The 21,814-nt window shown below is 40.5% G+C and overlaps 2 protein-coding genes and 1 pseudogene across 2 annotated transcripts in view; all 3 read left to right on the forward strand.

The window, feature by feature from the left end:
• Positions 1 to 1,301: 1,301 nt before the first annotated feature.
• On the forward strand, positions 1,302 to 2,124 carry NOP10 (NOP10 ribonucleoprotein). The gene is made up of 2 exons (XM_059371162.1): positions 1,302 to 1,439; positions 1,739 to 2,124. Exons 1-2 carry the CDS (start codon positions 1,386 to 1,388, stop codon positions 1,877 to 1,879), a joined length of 195 nt encoding a protein of 64 aa, XP_059227145.1. The 5' UTR covers positions 1,302 to 1,385; the 3' UTR covers positions 1,880 to 2,124.
• Positions 2,125 to 4,261: 2,137 nt separating this feature from the next.
• On the forward strand, positions 4,262 to 4,690 carry LOC131998677 (COX assembly mitochondrial protein 2 homolog; annotated as a pseudogene).
• Positions 4,691 to 6,867: 2,177 nt separating this feature from the next.
• SLC12A6 (solute carrier family 12 member 6) overlaps positions 6,868 to 21,814 on the forward strand; it is a 92,128-nt gene continuing 77,181 nt past the window's right edge. The window contains exon 1 of the mRNA XM_059372445.1: positions 6,868 to 8,486. Within this exon, the coding sequence (XP_059228428.1) occupies positions 8,216 to 8,486 (271 nt within the window). The 5' untranslated portion in view covers positions 6,868 to 8,215. The remainder of the gene's footprint in view (positions 8,487 to 21,814) is intronic.

Genomic DNA, 21,814 nt, shown 5'->3' on the forward strand with positions numbered 1-21,814 from the left:
TCTCCCTTTTCCTGGTGCTCCCCCTGCTTGTGCTCTCTCACTCACTTTCTCTCAAATAAATAAAATCTAAAAAAAAAAAAAAAAAAAGCTGCCCTGCCATCTCAAATAGTCCACTTCCATGAGCTCTGCAGTTCACGGAAAGTTCAGCTTACCCTTGGCTGAAAAGCACCGCTCTGTCAAAAACTGCCACTCGGCCCCAAATTCCAAAACCAAAAAGGCCTTCCTTGTGTTAAATTACTTTGTTGTTTAAAATTTTTGTTAAATAATTTTAGTTTTTGAAATGGCAAATACATTAACCTGGTTCAAAAGTCAAACTACACAAAATGGACTATTCAGCCAGGGTCCTTCCCACTCCTTTCCTCTGGAACTGATTTCTCTTTCTCTCTTTTCTTTCTTTTTGGAACCAATTTCTTTATCACAGAGGAAACCAATAGTATGTTTCTTGTGAATCCTTGCAGAGATATTTTATGCAGCTACAAGTAAATACAGACTATATACTTTAAAAAAAGAAAAACGCTTTCAGGCTTTTCTTGGTTATAAAATTAACGTATGTTCCATTGTTTTTGCCATCGTAAATAATACTGCAAAGATCGTCTTTGTAATATCTGGGTTCCAATTGTCATTTTTTAAAACCCAGAGTTCTATAAAGAGAATTTCTACGTTCTTTAAAAAATTCGAAATAACCCTAGGAAGTGCATCATATTATGCTATTATTAGCTACTCACCACTATAAGAAAGAGCGCTGGATTTGTGATAAAGAGACCTGAGTTTAAATCTTGGTTCAACCACTAAAATATACTTCACCAGTTTCATAAAATAACTTTACGCTCTCTTCGCTGTACCTGATATTGAATACCCATCATGCACTCTTTACCGCCAATACTTTGAAATAGGACGGGGAAACTGGATGTAAAAGAGGGGAGGGAAGAAAATTTTCTTCTTTATGTCGTAAGGTAAAGGGGCTCTGAATCCTGGAGCCTTTGTTTCTTCAGGCACTAGAAATACACTGCCTGTGAAATGGGTGTGCATCTCGAGATAAAGATAGGATTCTATTCATCAATGTTCAACTCATATCCATTCCTACCCCCCTCTAACTCCTAGCAGTGTTTTGCACACAGTGGGTACACTCCACGTGTCTCCCAACGCCTGCAAAGTTGCAACTGGAAGCCAACGCCTTGCAAGGTTGCAACTGGGTTGCAACTGGGCCAAATCCTGCACTAGTTCGCCCCCTCTTGGCCCACTGGAGCGAGGCCTAAATGGACTACATTTCCCGGCAGGCCGTGAGATAGACTTCCGGCTCTACCGGAAGGAACTTGGCCGACACGTGAGACCATCAGTTGGAAAGAGCTGCAGACGAAATTGGAACATCTCGTCTCGGCGTTGTCATGTTTCTCCAGTATTATCTCAACGAGCAGGGAGACCGGGTCTATACGCTGAAGGTGAGAGGGGAAAAAAATGGGTAGTAAGTGGTCATGGCGGGAAGCGGAGGTGGGAGGAGCGGTTGAGACCCGCTACCTAATTGCGTAGGTGGGTAGGGGGGAATTAGAAAGCCCAGAAGCCACGAGTGGTGGAGGGAGTGTATGACTTGTTGATCTAATCGTCGCGTCTCCTGTCTTCCCGCTTGCTATTTTTCGCGCAGCCTTTCCCCATCCCAGCTTCTGTCTCTTACGACGCCAGGGATGGGAGTTTTCCCACCACTCCTGTACTGAAATTATGTCTCTCATTCTTCCTTGAGCAGAAGCTTGACCCTATGGGACAACAGACCTGCTCGGCGCATCCTGCTCGGTTCTCCCCGGATGACAAATACTCTCGACACCGAATCACCGTCAAGAAACGCTTCAAGGTGCTCATGACCCAGCAACCGCGCCCTGTCCTCTGAGGGTCCCTTAAACTTCATGTCTCTTCTGCTACCCCTCAGAGACTTTCTGAAACCAAGCTCTTCAAACTGTGAGCCTTGAAGCCTTCTTACCACCCTTGCTGTTTGGAATCTGGTTTCGTCGTTTTCCTTGATCGTGCTTGTGCAGAGCAGTCATGGTAGCCTCCCTCTTAGGGGAACAAGTTTGAATTTTCTTTCCCTATTTTGAATCACTGCTAGGTTATTAAAATGATTTGAAAAAGCTCTTATTTTTGTATGTTTGTATGTATTATTTTGTATGTTGTGTGTTGTATGTTGTATGTTTTGTATGTTGGGGAAAAAAGGAGGGGTTTAAAAACAAAAGAGGGAGATGAGAAAGAAGAGCTCCCCAGGGTTACAAGACCACTTGGAAGAAATTAAGTCACTGCTGATCAGTAGTGCGCGATAGGGTGTTGGGGAACTGAAAGAATGGTTGAGACTCTTCCACGACTGTCAGGATTCAGTGAAAAATACCCTTGTTCTCATTTAAGTAAGTTCTTGCCCCCTTGAAATGATGTTTTGACTCAAAATGGAGGAGTTGCTTGAAAAATAATAGCAGCTATATTGTAGAGGGAATGTAGTGAATTGGAAGTTAGGAGACCAGGATTTTCCCTTCTGCATAACTGAGAAAGTAAAATTAACCAGTTTAGTCTCATTTTTCTCATAATTTCTAAGCCTTCTTCCAGCTTTAAATTTGATAGGGTTCAGTGGTGGGTCTCTATCTATCAATATCTATCTACACTGTGTGGCAGATAGAACCGTTGTTAATACAAATGCCCTGATACATCATTTATGCCCCTCCTGAAAATATTCCCAGGTATTTAGTTCTCTCCATCAAGAAATTGTTTTCTCACATACACTTAATTTTATATTCTCCTTGGCAGCCAGCTGCTTTGTGGAAAGCCACATGGATCTTAATTTAGAAGATGAGGTATGAGAGGGGCGCCTGGGTGGCTCAGTGGGTTAAGCCGCTGCCTTCGGCTCAGGTCATGATCTCAGGGTCCTGGGATCGAGTCCCGCATCGGGCTCTCTGCTCGGCAGGGAGCCTGCTTCCTCCTCTCTCTCTCTCTCTGCCTGCCTCTCTGCCTACTTGTGATCTCTCTCTGTCAAATAAATAAATAAAATCTTTAAAAAAAAAAAAAAAAGAAGAAGATGAGGTATGAGAGATTCAAGCAGGGATTTTGCTGTTTTTTGTTTTTTGTTTTTTTTAAGCTACTGTTGGGGTTAATTAAAAAACAAAAAAACCCTCGGAGATTTCTTAGGACAATTCATAGCAGAGGAATGATGAGGCAAAATACTGTATATAAGCTTTCAAGAAATGCTAACTTTGTCCTTTCTTTGCTAAGTTAATAAACTCATTAGTTTCCAGTCTTCCCATTTGTGACTTTTGACATTGGATTTGAATGTCTGCCTAGTGCCACTGATTAAAAAATTGCTGTATGGAGATTGTGTTCTAATTACACAATCTTTTTCTACTCTGTCAAGAGTCTAGGCTCTAGAAACAGATGTAACTTAAATTGGCATAAATTTGATTTATTAGCACAGGTCCTGGAAGGGGATAGATACGTTTCTGTTGGACTCTGATGTCTGAGTATCTCAGCAGAAAAATTGAGGATAGTTGCTGACTGCTGGGGAAAAAAAAACCTCTTGACTTGGGTGGTAATAGAAGACAGATGATTTTTGAATCACTTAACTTACAGCAATGGTAAAATGAGAAAATTTGTTTCCTGTCAAGCAATTTTTAATTTCTTAGCCTGTTCACTTAACAGGGATTTTAAAGTGTTACTTATTAAGGGGATAATGAGGGAAGAAATGTTAATTTTGCAATAACTAGAAAAAGGATCTGCTATGTAAACTTCTTAAACACTAAAATCTGTAAATGAACTCTTTTAGTAATGTTTTGTAATAATGACTGTAACTTTGTCTTTATAAGTAACCCACTAGCTGCACTCACTCCCTCAAAAAAGGATTATTGTTTCATGCTACATGCTGTGTAAACTGAAAAGACTTTGATCTGGAAATAGTCCTAATTGAAATAGAGGAGAAAAGGTGGACTTTTCCCTTAAAAGATTCTTGGGATATTAATATCTTCTAAGCTATGCTCAGAAACAGGAGAAGAGTTTTAAGAGGTATAGTATATTGGTATTAGGTAGTATATGGAAATGAATGAAAATACATTGTGGTATGGAACAAATTGGATTTTGCAGAAATCCACCATTTCTTTATAAATATGAGAAAGTCTGTGAGAGCAACGGGGCCTGGCCAAGCCCAGCAGAGTCAGATGTGGAAAGCACAGGAGCCTATGCCACCTGGAACTGGCCTGGGTCCTGTATGCCCATGAGTCAGGTGCTCCATCACCTCCTCAACATGCATCCTGATTTATCTTCACACTTGCACATTGAAGAATGTAATGCCTTGATAAACTTGCTTAAGGAATGCCACGAACACCACAGCATTCTGAAAAAAATTTTTAAAGATTTTATTTAGTTATTTGAGAGAGAGAGCACAAGCAGAGGGAGGGGCAGGTAGAAGGAAAGGGAGAAGGCTCCCTTGCTGAGTAAAGGGCTCAATCCTAGGACCCTGGGATCATGACCTGAGCTAAAGGCAAATGTTTAACTGACTGAGCCACTCACTTGCCCTGGCATTCTGAAAATTTTTGGTCATTACAGTGGCCTTAGTCGGTAGATGAGAAAATGCTTGAAGAATGAGTACGTGGAAAAGAAGACCAAGAGCAGGGAGCAGTACAATGCAATGTGGAAAAGACTTCTTAATCCCACGGAGGAATCTGAAAAATAAATTACAGACACATCTCATTAAAAAAAGGGGAAGTCTGAGATTGGAATGACCAACAGTCCTGCCTGAGAAAAACAGTAGTAGCTCAGGAAGTGAATTTCTTGCTGCCTCAGGAAAGCTCTAAGCTGGAATTGTTAATCAGAGGCTTTAAAGAGAAAAAAACTTTAAGGGGCTTTACATTTTAGCTTATTTTTAAAAAAAGATTTTATTTATTTGAGACAGACAGAGATAGTGAGAGAGACCATAAGTTGGGAGGAGAGGGAGCAGCAAGCTCTCTGCTCAGCACAGTGCCTGAAACGGCTCTGTCCCAGGATCCTGGCATGACCTGAGCCGAAGAGAGGTGCTTAACCAAATGAGCCATCCAGGTGCCCCACGAGGTTTCCCATTTCAATTGGAAATTTCTCATTTTGTTATCTGCATCTTTCTTTCTTTTTCTTTTTTTTTTTTTAAGGTTTTATTTATTCATTTGACAGAGACATCACAAGTAGGCAGAGAGGGGGAAGCAGGCGCCCTGCTGAGCAGAGAGCCTGATGTGGGACTCCATCCCAGGACCCTGGGATCTTGACCTGAGCCGAAGGCAGAGGCTTTAACCTACTGAGCCACCCAGGTACCCTAAGAAGTTTTTATTACTGGGTCTTTTTAACCACGTTTTGGATTTTATGTGTCATTTGATAAAAGAGAATTTCCTGACTCAGGTTTTCAACACAGTTCTGACCTATTGCTAAGGATGACATTTAAACATTTCCACTTGTGAGGGGTAAGGACCCAGGCAAAGCTAGGGCACAGATTGTTAAATTTAAATGTCTCGATCAAAGCTATAGGAAATAACTTTCAAACAAAACATTGATGAGTCAAATTTATTGAACACTTGAAATAAACATGCTAAGAAAAATATTCTGGTGACAGTGGAGTAAAAAAAGTAATTCACTGTTTTCTCCAGGTCTAAAATAAAGGACATTTTCTTTAATTGAATCTTCAGTCTAACTAGAAGGTGAAAATACCATTTTTCTCCAGCCTCATTGAGATATAATTGACCAAATTGTATATATTTAAGGTGTATAATATGATGAGCTGATATATGCATACATAGCAAAAGACATTTTAAGGACAGGGAAAAGAAATTTAGCACAAAATGTATATAATTGAGAATACACCTTAAAAATTTCAGTTGGGGGGGGGGGCCTGGGTGGCTCCGTGGGTTGAGCCTCTGCCTTCAGCTAGGTCATGATCTCGGGGTCCTGGGATGGAGCCCCGCATCAGGCTCTCTGCTCAGCGGGGAGCCTGCGTGTGTGTCTCTCTCTCTCCCCAGCCTGCCTCTCTGCCTACTTGTGATCTCTCTGTCAAATGGATAAATAAAATCTTTAAAAAAAAATTTCACTTGGTGTCATAGCTACGCATATGGTATGGGAGGTTTGTGATTTTTTTTTTATATTTTATTTATTTGTTTGACAGAGATCACAGGTAGGCAGAGAGGCAGGCAGAGAGAGAGGAAGGGAAGCAAGCTCCCTGCTGAGTAGAGAGCCAGACGCGGGGCTCGATCCCAGGACCCCAGGACCCCAGGACCATGACCTGAGCCAAAGTAGAGGCTTTAACCCACTGAGCCACCCAGGCGCCCCAAGGTTTGTGATTTTTAAAGAAATTATGAACGGGGGGCGCCTGGGTGGCTCAGTGGGTTGAAGCCTCTGCTTTCGGCTCCGGTCGTGGTCCCAGGGTCCTGGGATCGAGCCCCGCATTGGGCTCTCTGCTCAGCGAGGAGCCTGCTTCCTCCTCTTTCTCTGCCTGCCTCTCTGCCTACTGATGATCTCTGTCTGTCAAATAAATAAATAAAATATTAAAAAAAAAGAAAGAAAGAAAGAAAGAAAAGAAATTATGACGGAATTTTCCGAGACGCTTTTGAGATGGTTTTGGGGACTCGGAGGGCAAGGGCCATGTGTGCTCCCCGAATGCTTCCAGAGTGAGTTTGTGCAACACAGCGTGACCCAGAAAGAAAATGGTCTGTTTTCTCCAGTGCACGCAGCTCAGACCCCAACACTTAACTACAATACCCATCTTCCTCCGGGCCTCGCACATTCTGCTCCTCTCGTCTCGCCGCGACGGGCAGCGCATGCGCGCAGCCCTTTACGTCCCCTTGCAGACTGCAGAGCCTGGGCGGGGCTCCTCGGCGCTCCCGGGACGGTACCGCCCTCCGACCGCTCCCCCGGGCTTTTCTTCGGACCGTTAACCTCGAATGAGGAACGAGCTGGGAGGGGAGGGAGGGGCTGCGGCGGGGCTGGCACAGCCCGCCGGGCCCGGGGCCGGGGGCGGCGAGGTCACGTAACGGCTGCTCTGGCGTCGGCCCGGGGAGGGGGCGCCCTCCCCGGCAGCCGGAGCCCTCCTCCGCGCGCCGCGGCTGCGAAACAGTTACCGGCTCGTAAACAACAGCTGCGCGCGCACCCGCATCAGCTGGCGCCGGGATCCCGCACCTGCGACCTCCTCCTCCCTTCATCTCCGCCGCCCCTTCCTGCTCAGCCCCGGCCAGCCTGCGAGGCCATCTCCTCTCTTGCTAGGACCCGAAGGAAGAACGGCGAGGGGCTGACCTGCGCCGCGGCCCTGGTGGGGGAGAAAGCGTCCTCCGGCAAAGGGGTGGCCCGTCCTGTCACACGCAGGAGAATCCCGGCGAGCCGACCGTGGGCTCGATGGACTAGCAACGACCTGCCACGACCCTGAACTGCAGTCCGAGGGGTCTTTATCCGCTCGCTATCCATCTCCTCCCAGATCCCAGAGACCGTTCCGCCAGAAGAGCGGGTGGGCCACCCCCGCAGATCTCTTGGAGACGGGAATCCGCTCTGCCCCTGCACCCTCTCCTCGCCCTTTTCATTCTCCTCTATCCGGTAGTGTGGGGTATTTTCCCGTTATGCATGCGCATCCCTCCCACCAGACCCAAGCGGATTATTGGCCTCCAAAACATCGGGTGGCTCTACACACGCTTCCCAGCCAGACCTGTGGGGTATTCACCTGATACACAACAGGTGGCCGGGTGTACACCGTTTCGCAATCTGATCTGTGCTATATTCGCCTGATAAGGGTGGGCCTGCGCGCTCTTTGCTCATCTAGAACCGTGGGACATTTACCAGATAAAAGACTTAACTACCTCGGCGGAAACCTGGGGGTCGAGGGGAGAAAGCCTGCACCTTCTCTGAGACCATGGCACTGAGCCCGCAGTCCTGGGCCAGGAGAGACATCTAGATAACTCTTCTTTCCGAAGGAACGAAGTTCCACGGGACTGGCATCGTTTCGTCTTTTTTTTTTTTTTCCCCCCTTAAATATTTACTGCTAGTGCACTTTCCAGCATAGTCTGTCCGAATTCTGGGTTAGAAGGATTCTTATTTGGGACTTTTTTTGATGGGTAAATCAAGGTTATTGAGGGTTTGTTTTTGGTTTTTGTAAGTTGTCTTTTTTATCTTCGCGATCAATAAAGTAGCTAGTGTAGGAGGAAGAATTTTGCAGGGTTTTCCTTTTTTCTTTGTTCTTATAAAGGAGAAGAAAATAATGCATCCTCCAGAAACCACCACCAAGATGGCTTCAGTTCGGTTCATGGTGACACCAACGAAGATCGATGACTTTCCAGGTTTGTCAGATACCAGCCCGGACCTCAGCTCCCGATCCAGTTCCCGAGTAAGATTTAGCTCACGGGAAAGTGTGCCTGAAACAAGCCGTAGTGAGCCTATGAGTGAGATGTCTGGAGCCACCACTTCACTAGCAACTGTTGCGCTGGATCCAGCTAGTGACCGGACTTCTAACCCCCAGGATGTTACTGAGGGTAAGTGGAGACACAGATGACAGGATACGTTGATTACTGGCTTATATATCTAGTTGATTGCCTATTGGGAAATTACTTTTCCATTATACAGTAATCATCAGGAACGAGGAACCTTTATTTGAGGTGCTTAGGAACCCTTTGGAATAATGGTTAGCACAATAACTGTCTGCAATAGTACTTTGGCATGTGGGAAGGAAAGTAGATTTATATTTTGACTTCTTCATTTTTGCCTCGTTGGAATTGAGATGGGTGGTTTGGGTTAAAGATGAATATCGAAGAATTTAGTAGTTTTCTGCACAACGAATCCTAAATTGTGAAAATTTAGTGGAGAGTTAGCTCTGGGGCTCTATTACAGTCTGCTTTTAAGGCTAGTTACTAGCAATAGTTATTGATTGTAGCTTAGTTATTGGCTTTCCTACAAAGACTTCAGTTATTGTATCACAAAATTCTTTCTTAAAAAATGCATTTTTTACAGACAGGGGTTCAAGAAGCTAAGCTCAGGGTAAGGCTGGTGGATCTATTGTGCTGTCCTGTCAAATGGAGAAATTCTAAAGAGGCTTTTAGGGTCTGAGTCCCATATAATTTTTTAAAGAGGCTTTTAAGGCCTGATTTCTTTTCTTTCTTTCTTTCTTTTTTTTTTTTTTTTAAGATTTTTAAAATTTATTTGACAGGGAGAGAGGGAGCACAAGCAGCGGAAGTGGGAGAGGGAGAAACAGGCTTCCCGCTGAGCAGGAAGCCTGATGTGGGGCTTGATCCCAGGACCCTGGGATCATGACCCGAGATGCTTAATGACTGAGCCACCTAGGCGCCCCTAAGGCCTGATTTTTACATAATTCTTTCACTTTGCACTTTAAATGGGGTGTACTGAGTCTGTAGTCAGGAAGTAGTAGTAATAAGCCACTTCTGACTTCACCACTGCAGAAATTTAGCTGCCTAAACTAATTTGTGTTAGCAGGTTTGGAAGTTTTTACTGGATTTAGTGGGAAGAGGTGATGCAAGAAAGGGAGGAGATAAGAAAAGGTCATAACATTTTTCAGACTGTGGGGTAGAGAAGTTTGAGAATTGCTGAACTGCTTTATATGTTTAGTTTTGTGTTAAATTCTGACATAGATATGTCAAGTAATGAGAGTTTCTCTTAAGAATCTTAAAGACTCTTAAAATGGTATTCTACCCGAATTTGAAAACCATAGCTTCAGCTACTGACTTGACATTTTCCGGTGTCAGGAAATACTGTTCCTCTTAACCTAAAGGGTGCAGGAAACCAGAATGATTTTAGTTCCTTATTTCGGTTTGTGTTTTTGAGTGTTTGGAAACAAGGTAGATTTGGTAAAGTTTGTAGTCCTCGAATTCACTTATCCATGACTGATTTATTTTATGGAGATATGGACTTAACTATTTACAACTTCTTGACAATGTACTGTGGTATTAAAATTACTTTATGGAATAAAAATGACTTATCAATTTCTCTTCCTCCAAATTCTAAATTGTAGTTTTAGTTTTTATCCATTGTACTATATTTAGGTTGTAATATATATGCCAGGTAAAGATATAGCAGTGTTAAAATTTTTTTTTTATTGCTGTAATTGTCATTAGTCAATTTATAGCTAAATGTTACACTTGTGACTTATATGTTATAGAATTGTACTTTTATTCTGTTTAAAAAGTGGACTTCAGTAATGTGTTATTCTTGTGGAACAGGATCCTGATCCAGGCTGCTGTCCTTATCTTATTTACAAGCATTCTTTACAGTATAGAGTGGTGTCATTTTACATGATAAGGGTAAAACTGGGACATGTGTAGGTAAAATCTATGTTGTCTAGGTGGATGTAAAATTTAAAATTTGGCTTTCTTTCTAACGTGTTCGGTAATGTTTACTCTGGTACCAAATGAAAGAGAAATCCATAGTACAGCAATTTTAGATTAGATTAGATTGCAATTAGATTAGATTGCAATTTTCACTATATTCACAGGAAATTAGTTCTCTATTTTACTAATGACCCATTTTTTGCTCTATCTTCTAAAAAAAATTCTTATGACAACTATAATTTTATGATATATTTTTGTCACTATCAGAAGGACTGGTCAAAAATACTATTATTTCATCTTTGGGTTTTATAATATGTGGATACCCTTATTAGACTTAGATATAGATATTTACAGGGTGCTGTTGTCAAGAAAATCAAGGACATAGTGATCTACATTTGTCTCTGGGATGGCATTTGTATAGGAAAACAACACTGCGTTTTCTTTTTTTTTTTAAAGATTTATTTATTTATTTATTTATTTGACACAGAGAGATCACAAGTAGGCAGAGAGGCAGCCAGAGAGAGAGAGGAGGAAGCAGGCTCCCTGCTGAGCAGAGAGCCCGATGCAGGACTCGATCCCAGGACCCTGGGATCATGACCCGAGCCGAAGGCAGCAGCTTAACCCACTGAGCCACCCAGGCGCCCCAACACTGTGTTTTCTGTAATTGAGTCTGTCCTTAGGCCCACAGTGTATTTCAAAATTGTGTTTGCAATTTTAATATTTAAATTCTGTGATTTGGGGGCCTTTTATACATTCTTCTGTGGTTATGACATTGGTATGATTATCTCTCCTTTTTCCACTTTCTCCATTCCCATGCCTCCCACATTTCTTCCACATTTAAGCTTCCCACCTTAAATTTCTTTTCTTGTCATATGCTTTTTACTCACATTACGCTGCACAGTGGAGGGTAGGGGTGGGTGGTGTGAAGCAGGAAGTTTTAAATACTTATTTGTTATAATTTTTTTCTACTATTGATTTTTTGAGTAGATAATTATCTTTCTCTTGTCAAAGTATTTTTTGAAAGATTTTATTTATTTAAAAAATGATTTTATTTATTTATTAGAAAGAGAGCACACAAGTAGGCGGAGCAGCAGGCAGAGGGAGAGAAGCAGACTCCCTGTTGAGCAAGGAGCCTGATGTTGCAGGGGCTGGATCCCAGGACCCTGGGATGGGGACCTGAGCTGAAGGCAGAGGCTTAACTGAGCCACCTAGGTGCCCCTGTTATTGAAGTATTTATAATTGTCCTTTCATTTTGTCAAGGTTCCTCTAGAATTGATGGGACTGTGCAGTTGGTAAATAAAAACAAGAATCTTAGTCTATACTTGCTTAGACATGAACAATGCCTTAAAGATACCAGGAACTGTTGAGAGTGGTCACCTTTGGGGAGTTATGAAAATAGAGTGGAGAGTGGGAACTTCCCTTTACCTAAACAATTCAGAAGGGCATGTATAATTTTTTATATTGAGGGTATATCACTTTTATAATACAAATTTTAAGAGGCATAGCATGTTAGGGAACCTTAGATGATGAAGAATTGAATTTTGGGGGGGGGGGAAAGAAGAATTGAATTCTGATAAAACTCCATTTTAAAAAATGAGGAAACTAAGGCTCACAGAGATGGTTATTTGTAGATCAGAGTGGCAAAGCCAAGACTGAAGCACAGGCCTCCCGAGTTATTGCCAGTGCTTTCTATTGTATTGTTTTGTCTCTGCCATAATGAACATTTTTTACATTTGCCTCATAACCATCTGGTTATCTTAAATGATTGTTGAAATAATCATTCCAAAAAAAGAGCTGGGAACATATTTTTAAATTATTTTTATTAACATATAATGTATTATTAGCCCCAGGGGCACAAGTCTGTGAATCATCAGGCTTACACACTTCACAGCACTCACCATAACACATACCCTCCCCACTGTCCATAACCCAGCCGCCCTCTCCATAACCCCCTTCCCCCAGCAACCCTCAGTTTGTTTTGTGAAATTAAGTATCTCTTATGGTTTGTCTCCCTCCCAATCCCATCTTGCTTTATTTTTTCCTTCCCTACCCCCCGAACCTCCCACTCTGCCTCTCAAATTCCTCATATCAGGGAGATCATATGATAATTGTCTTTCTCTGATTGACTCATTTTGCTCCTCATAATGCCCTCTAGTTCCATCTGTGTCATTGCAAATGGCAAGATTTTTTTGATGACTGCATAGTATTCTATTGTATGTAGATATCACATCTTCTTTATCCATTCATCTGTTGATGAACATCTAGGTTCTTTCCATAGTTTGGCTATTGTGGACGTTGCTGCTATAAACCTTTGGGTGCACGTGCCCCTTTGAATCCCTACATTTGTATCTTTAGGGTAAATACCCAGTAGTGCAATTGCTGGGTGGTAGGGTAGCTCTATTTTCAACTTTTTGAGGAACCTCCATGCTGTTTTCCAGAGTGACTGCACCAGCTTGCATTCCCACCAACAGTGTAGGAGGATAAGGATCATATTTTTGTATGTCTTACACAGTATCTAATACATTTCATCCTTTTACAATTTAACACATGCTCCATGAGGTTCTGATATATGTGAGGCACCATATTCCCAATAGGAATTATAGGAAATATGTAGAGTAGGTAGTCTCTGCCTTTGGAGAGCTTGTTGTCTGGTGGTGAAAATGACAAGAACATTTTACCCATTCCTTTGCCAAACATTTACTGAATACTTATTGAGGGCCAGGCCCTGTTCTGGGAGTTAAGGATGCAGGGCCAAGAATAATAATCCAAGAATGTTCTTCAGAAAGTTATGATCTAATAGAGAAAACAAACAAATATTGATATAAATTATAATGCTGTATGATAAATGCAACAATAAAGATACAGCAAAATATAAAAAAATATAGCACATTGTAGAATAATATAATGGAAAGATACAGCAAAGGAAAATTATGAACTGAGGTAAAAATGGAGACACGTAGAGACTGGAGGACTTGGTGGGGTAAGGTGGTAGTTAAGGAAGGAGAAGGTTTAAAGATTATGGCCCAACAGTTGGATGTTGGAATTAACGGTTTCAGAGGGGCCAATTCCAGTGTTAACATGGTCTAGTGTGGAGTCTTGGGAGTGGGTTTTTAAAGTGGAGTAAATGTAGAAGCCATTTAGGTCACGGAGCTCTAAATATATCTGCTTTGAGGGTGGCTGTTATCAAGTTTTACTGGGGAGTGTTAGGTGTTAGAGATGCAAAAACAACTTAGATAAGTCCCTCCTTCAGAGTCACCTTCTCTCTGAAACTTTTTCTGATTCAACCCCACACCCAGATAATAGTTCAGTTCTTTATATCCCTATATCCCTTATACAGACTATTACTATAGCACCTATTTCACTTAATTTTGTTGTTTTTGTTTATATGTTATCTTTCTCAATTAGGCAGTAAGGTTCTCGTGGACAGGGACACAAAGTTGTCTTTGTATCAACAGCACCCAATATAGTATATGATGCCACGTATAATTTGCATACAATAATGATTTGCACATATAATAATTGCACTCAGCGTGACTGAGTGGGTTAAGCCTCTGCCTTCGGCTCAGGTCATGATCTCGGGGTCCTTGGATTGAGCCCTGCATCAGGCTCTCTGCTCAGCAGGGAGCCTGTTTCCCTCTTTCTCCCTGTCTGCCTCTCTGCCTACTTGTGATTTCTCTCTGTCAAATAAATAAATAAAATAAATAAAAGCTTTAAAAAAATTAAAAACGTGCTATAATAAAGGCAAATGAAAAAAAATAATAAAGGCAAATGAAATGTACCCAATAGAGCAATGATGCTACATTTGGCTGAATATTGGCATGATCTATAGATCTTTTTAGAAAATACCTCTGCCCCTTATCCATGGATTCTGATCCATACTAATTGCATCAGTATTTTTCAAAGCTTGTCAGCTGATTCTAAGAGAAAGCCAGAGCTGAAAATCAAAGCCCAAAAGAGTGATTAATGCTGTACATATGGGAAGAACTTTCCTACCTAACTGGGATTTCACTGAGTGGATAGGCACAGCAGGCTTTTCCTTAAATGTTAGTAGAGCTAATAGAATAGAATATTTATCTGCCTCTGGAGCCATTACAGTACATGTATGTTTAGCCTGTTTAGCTGATCTGCCGATTCTTTGTGTTATTGGTAGGTCTCATAAATGTCTCAAAGTACTTTTCTGTACTTCTCCAAAAAACTTCTAATTTTTGCCCCAAACCAAAACAAATTAACTACAGAGTTTTGTCAGTCAAAGGTGACTATGATCCTTCTTTTAAATATATCTTTCATATTATAGTTGGCCCTTGAACAACACAGGGGTTAGGAGTGCCACCTCCCCTGCAATAGAACATTTGAATGTAATTTTTTACTCCCCCAAACCATAACTGCTAATAGTCTACTATTGACTGGAAGCTTTACCAATAATATAAAGTCAATTAACATTTTTGTGTGTATTATATACTGTATTCTAAAAGTAAAGTAAGCTAGAGGAAAGAAAATGTTAAAATCATGAGTGGTGCCTGGGTGGCTCCATCAGTTAAGTGTTTGCCTTTGGCTCAATCCCAGAACCCTGGGATCATGACCTGAGCCAAAAGGTGGAAGTTTAACTGACAGAGCCACCTAGGCACCCCTAAAGCTTATTTTTTTAATGTCCAAAAATAATACTTATTTTCACAACTGGGTTATATCTAAGATGCATGTAAAAAATTTACTTAGTTGATTTTTTTTATAGTTCAACAGTATGCTAATTTGACCCAAGTTTCAGTAGATCTATTTGTTTTTGGTTTTGGGGGCATGTTTTGCTTTGTTTATTTAGTAATCTCTACATCTCTAACCCCAATGTGAGGCTGAAACTCACAAACCTAAAATCAAGAATTTCATGTTATACTGACCGAGCCAGCCAGGCAGGCACCCAGCAGTAGATCTATTTCAGAATGGAGGTTTTTTTGCAAGAGAGGAAAGAAGCAATAACTTATTTATTTATTTATTTATTTATTAAAAGATTTTGTTTATTTGACAAAGAGAGATCACAAGTAGAGAGAGAGAGAGGAAGGAGCAGGCTCCCTGCCTAGCAGAGAGCCAGATGCGGGACTCGATCCCAGGACCCTGAGATCATGACCTGAGCCGAAGGCAGAGGTTTAACCCCCTGAGCCACCCAGGTAGCCTGCAATAACTTATTTAAACAACAACAAAACACTTGTTCTCTGAGGTGAGATTAACAAGAAAATTTTGCTTTGTGTTTTCATTTTCCTTTCTTTACATTTTTAGAAATATGTCTTAAGTTTTGACTGTGTGTTACAGTTCCATTTTCTCTGCATTATTTGTAGTGTTGATTAGAAGCCTATCAAGCAAGTATTTCATAATAAAGAATGAAGTATCATACATCAGAAATGAAATTCTGAGTGAGGTACTGAATAGTCCATGCTCATAGTGCCACTGCTGTTTTTGGTCAGTGATTCTTGGGTCCTACAATAGCTAGGCTTGTAATGACATTAGACTAATGAAAGAGATGAGCAGCCTTATATAGGGAGTTGCAATATTGTAGAAAAAGAAAAGAATGGAAGCTGAGGGCTCTGAGTACACAGAGGCTTTTGATAATGCCTTCCTTAATATTTGGGTCAGCAGCCAAAATGGGTGACCTAGCTAATCAAATTAGGTAGCTATCAACTATACTTCTACTACATTTTTTCCTTTAGGGATGACTCACAGCCTTAGTCCTTGAAGAAGTAACTAGGCAAGGTAGTAGTATGCTCTGCTCTAAAGGTTCTGTCTATGCTTACACTATCTTGTACGTAGAGTCCTGGTTTAAGATTGTCTTTTCCTTTTTAGTGAAGTAGATAATGTGATTGTGAGTTCTTCAAGGGCAGGAACAGTGCCTTGTTCTCCATAGTATTCCTATTTCCTGTCACATAGTAGGCATTCATATATATATAGAATAACTCATGATTTCTTTAGCTTCAGTAAAGCATGAGATTTTCCTGATGTTTTGATTTGGAGAAATCTTTGTCTTCCTTGCATTGCAATATAATATGTTTACTCCATCAGACAATAAGATCTTTTATGTATTTATTATCTTTCAGTTGTTAGCCCCAAAATATGTTATATATTCATCACTGATGCCATTTTATAAAAATCTGTTTTCATAGACAATTTTTTGTAATTCTGAGATTTAGGAGTTTTCAATTCTTACTACCCATGATAGTTGGTCATCACCAATGTAACTGATTAACTCATTAAATTCTTTCTATAATCGTCCACATAATAAGGCATAATTTAGAATTTGTAATCATTTTGATATTTTATTTATTTATTTATTTATTTATAAAGATTTTATTTATTTATTTGAGAGAGAGAGAATGATAGAGAAAGAGCATAAGAGGAGAGAGGTCAGCGGGAGAAGCAGACTCCCTGCCAAGCAGGGAGCCCAATGCAGGACCTGATCCTGGGACTCCAGGATCATGACCTGAGCTGAAGGCAGTCACTTAACCAACTAAGCCACCCAGGCGCCCCCATTTTGATATTTTATTTTTTTAAAGATTTTATTTATTTATTTGACAGAGAGAGATCACAAGTAGGCAGAGAGGCAGGCAGAGAGAGGAGGAAGCAGGCTCCCTGCTGAGCAGAGAGCCTGATGTGGGACTCCATCCCAGGACCCTGAGATCATGACCTGAGCCGAAGGCAGCGGCTTAACCCACTGAGCCACCCAGGCAAACCCCCCATTTTGATATTTTAAACCACTATTTATTGTCCTGTGTCTGAAGGAGAAAAAGGATTTGCCAATATGCTAAATAAAACAAATATATGTACATTTTCTGTTTAAGAATGAGAGTCAGTATACTTTTATAGCTATAGCTCTAAATTTAAGTAATGCATTGCTTATTCTCTGCTAGTAAAATGTTTACAACATTCTGTAACACCACCATTTGGGGTGTAGTATGTAAATGGCGCTGGTCCATGAGCTGTTTACTTAACCTGTCTGTGAGGAGGTAAGTTCAGAAATTGAAAGTTTTTAAAAACTTGCATAGCAGTGTAATTGAGCGATTTTATGTCAAATCTGATAATAAAAATTAGAACTTGTGTTTTGTATATTCTCCATTTTTTCTAGTATTTCACATGAATTGTGAATGTAAAGAAAGATGATCCTTTACCAGAGATAATTTGCAAGCACTGTTCTTTTGAGTGTTTGCCTAACCTTCTGAAAGATGCCAAAGGAGGTATTGTTTCCCTACCAGTGGCCCTTTGAAGCCTGAGTAACTGAATGGGGGTCTGGGAGTGGGTTGGTCCTTAAGAATCTTCCTTAAGAATCCCTGTTCTAAAAATTTTTTTTTTTAAGATTTTTAAATTTATTTGACAAGAGAGAGACCACAAATAGGCAGAGAGGCAAGCAGAGAGAGAAAGAGAGAGAGAGAGGGAAGAGGAAGCAGGCTCCCTGACCAGCAGAGAACCCAATGCGGGACTTGATCCCAGGACCCTGAGATCATGACCTGACCTGAGCTGAAGGCAGAGGCCTAACCCACTGAGCCACCCAGGGAGCCCCAAGAATCCCTGTTCTAATACATGATCTCTTTCCTCTCTTAATATTTGAAGATAAGAAATTAAAAATTTTTGGAAGTTATATACTTTTTTAAAAGTTATATAATTCAGACATTTTAAAGAAATACTGTAATTCAGTTCTTTTTCCTGTCAAACAAGATCTCTTAAGATGAATTATTACAGATTTATTGTTAGAATTATAGAATAAAAAGTGTGAAGGATTTACAGCTGAGAGTAAAACAAAACTTTTGTTACTCAAAGTTTATCATAAATTTACCTTGATCAAGAAGACTAAAGCGTAATGCAGTTTTCTACTTATATTTAGTTGCTGGCTGGCAGTTACAGTGATTCAATGAGAATGTCTATCCTAAATATTTTGAAGTAATAACTTGCTACATTAGAAGCAACTGCTTGGAGAAAAACAAAAAACAAAAAACAAAAAAAACAACTGCTTGGAAGTAGATTACACTTTCTTTACTATTTCTTGTAAAAATACTACTTGTAACAAACCAACTTTTCTTTTTTCCCCTTTTTAAAAAATTTTTAAATTTTTTAATAAACATATAATGTATTTTTATCCCCAGGGGTACAGGTCTGTGAATCACCAGGCTTACACATTTCACAGCACTCACCATAGCACACACCCTCCCCAATGTCCATATCCCCACCACCCTTGCCTGTCCCCCATCCCCCCAGCAACCCTCAGTCTGTTTTCTGAGATTGAGTCTTTTATGGTTTGTCTCCCTCCCAATCCCATCTTCTTTCATTACAAACCAAATACTCTTAAGCACAAAACTATTAATTGGCTATAATTTTATTTTATTTTTTAAAGATTTTATTTATTTATTTGACAGAGATCACAAGTAGGCGGAGAGGCAGGCAGAGAGAGAGAGAGAGAGGAGGAAGTAGGCTCACCCTGAGATCATGACTGGAGCCAAAGGCAGAGGCGTTAGCCCACTGAGCCACCCAGGCGCCCCTACTTGGCTATAATTTTAAAGGTTCTCTCAAGTGCGGCTGGATCTTAATAGTGGATAAAGTACTCTGAGTAGTATCTTCAAACTCCGGTTTAGGAGAGATTCCTAAGATTTGGATCTGTTTCCAAATCAGAATCCATTGTTCTTTGCACACTGCTCCCACCAAATTTATTTGTGTGTGTGTGTGTGTGTGTGTGTGTGTGTGTGTGAAACAGAATTCTTTTTTTTTTTTTAAAGATTTTATTTATTTATTTGACAGAGAGATCACAAGGAGGCAGAGAAGCAGGTAGAGAGAAAGGAGGAAGCAGGCTCCCTGCTGAGCAGAGCCTGATGGTGCAGGGCTTGATTGCGGGACCCTGAGATCATTACCTGAGCCAGAGGCAGAGGCTTAACCCACTGAGCCACCCAGGCACCCCGAGAGACTGAATTCTATGAAAAGGTGTAGACAGATGAGTTAAGTCTACGTTGTGTGTATGTCATGGAAGCAAGTCTGGTCTATTTTATACTTTTCCAGCTTTTTATTAGCATGCTGATACCATTGATCAAGATCTGGTTGCATTTTTAATTAAAAATAAAAGAATACTATTTAATGTGTTACTAAATACTTAACATTATATCTACAAGATGCTCTCAGGAATGAGTAGAATGACATTTGGTAAAAACTAATGTGTTCAAAATGTATGTGGCTCTTTAATTCCAGGGATTTGCTTACTGCTCACTTATAGAAGTTTTTTTGCATCGTGGATCCATTTTTAGCATGGATTACTAAATTCTTAAGAATCACTTTAGCTGGGTGCCTGGGTGGCTCAGTCGGTTAAACATCTGCTTTCGGTTCAGGTCATGATCCTGGGGTCTGCAACCGAACCTCATATTGGGCTCCCTGCTCAGCGGGGAGTCTGTTTCTCCCTCCACCCTTTCCCTTGCTCTTGGTCCATCTCTCATTCTCTCTCTCAAATAAATAAATAAAATCCTTAAAAAAAAAAAAAAGAATCACTTCAGAACATATGTGGTTCTGGATTATTTGTGTATGCCTTTGTACAATACAGTTCTCAGGTTCTGAGAACAAAAAGGAAATACATATATGATTAGCTCTAAAACTGAGTGATGTAGTATAACAATATAGTACAACCTGAAAGAGAATTCTTATGTTGAAAATTTCCCACCGACTTTTCCTTGTTTAGGTCTTTTCAATACATCTAATTTGTCTTTGTTTTTTAAATAAATGGGTTGAATAAAACAAAATGCTAGTTGTCATGGGTTGTTAGCTGTGATTAAAAAGAGGCAATTGGGTTGTGTAGCTTGGTAAACTGTACTTTTACAGTATTACCCATAGCAGATCCATTCTTCTAAAGAATGGGCAGGTACGCTTTTTTAGGAAAACAGGCCTAATGTAGTCAGAAAGTTTTACTGAAACTGATTAGAAACATAAATACAATATGTATAATATTTGACCTAACATACAAAGCACTATGAGAGTAATGCCATTATAAATGCCCTTTTTGCCCTAGCCTCCCCTATGTCTTACTACTTAAAAATGCCATCGTTTATTTTTATTTTTATTTTTTTAAAAGATTTTATTTCCTTACTTGACAGAGAGAGAGAGCCAGAGAGAGAACACAAGCAAGGGGAATGGGAGAGGGAGAAGCAAGCTCCCTGCTGAGCAGGGATCTGGATGCGGGACTCTGTCCCAGGACCTGAGGATCATGACCTGAGCCTAAGGCAGACGTTTAATGACTGAGCTACCCAGGCGGCCCACCCTAGTTGTTTTTTTTTTTTTAATATATAAAACTGTGAATATTTCAAATCTGTATGATGACTCTGATTTCAAACAGCATTCAGCACTATAAAATCAAAGTACAGGACTAGCATTTATGTAACTGCCTAAATTTTATGTGAAATGGAATTTGACCCATAAGTGATTATACTTCGATTTAGAGATCTTTATAGAGTTTGTTGAACTTCTGTTCACTGTATTTTTTCCAACATTTTATTATGAAAATTTTCAATTATATAGAAAGTTGAAAGATTCTTATAGTGAACATCTGTACATCCACAAGTCAGAGTCTATTACTAACATTTTTACGTACTTTTCATATTATGTATCTGTTCATCTATCATATTATTTGCATTTCAAGGTAAATTGCAGATATCAGTTCACCTCCCCCAGATAATTCAAAATGCATATTATTAATTAGAATTCAGTATTTGTAGCTTTTTTCTTTTGGGATTTTATTTATTTATTTGACAGCAAGAGAACACAGCCAGGATTAGGGGCAGAGGGAGAGAAGAGAAGCAGGCTCCCCACTGAGCAGGGAACCTGACTTGGGGCTTGATCCTGGGACCTCAGTCCTAGGACCTTGAGATCGTGATCTGAGCCAAAGGCAGATGCTTAACCAACCGACTGAACCACTCAGGTACCCCTGCAGCTTTTTTTTTTTTTCTTTTTTAAGCAAAGTTTTCATATAATGAATTACACTAATTTTAAGTGAACATCAATTAAATTTTGATGGATGCATATGCCTATGGAATAAACTCTAACAAGATATAGAATATTACTTTCACATTGGGAATTTTTGTCACACTCCCATATACCCAGAGGCAACCATTGTCCTAGTTTTTTTGCACCATAGATTAGTTTTGCCTGTTCTAAAACTTCATATAATGGATTCATATATTGTGCCCTCTTTTAAGGCATTTATTTATTTATTTGGCAGAGATCACAAGTAGGCAGAGAAACAGGAAGAGAGAGAGGGGGAAGGAAGCAGGCTCCCTGCTGAGCAGAGAGCCTGAGACGTGGGACTCCAACCCAGGACCCTGAGATCATGACCTGAGCTCAAGGCAGAGGCTTAACCCACTGAGCCACCCAGGCGCCCCACCCCCCCCTTTTTTAAAGATTTTATTTTTTTATTTGGCAGAGAGATAGCACAAGTAGGCAGAACAGCAGGCACAGGGAGAGGGAGAAGCAGGCTCTCCGCTGAACAGTAAGCCTGATGGGGGCTCCATCCCAGGCCCCTCGTA

This window comes from Mustela nigripes, chromosome 13, assembly GCF_022355385.1.
Source record: "Mustela nigripes isolate SB6536 chromosome 13, MUSNIG.SB6536, whole genome shotgun sequence".
In the NCBI taxonomy this organism is placed as follows: Eukaryota; Metazoa; Chordata; class Mammalia; order Carnivora; family Mustelidae; genus Mustela; species Mustela nigripes.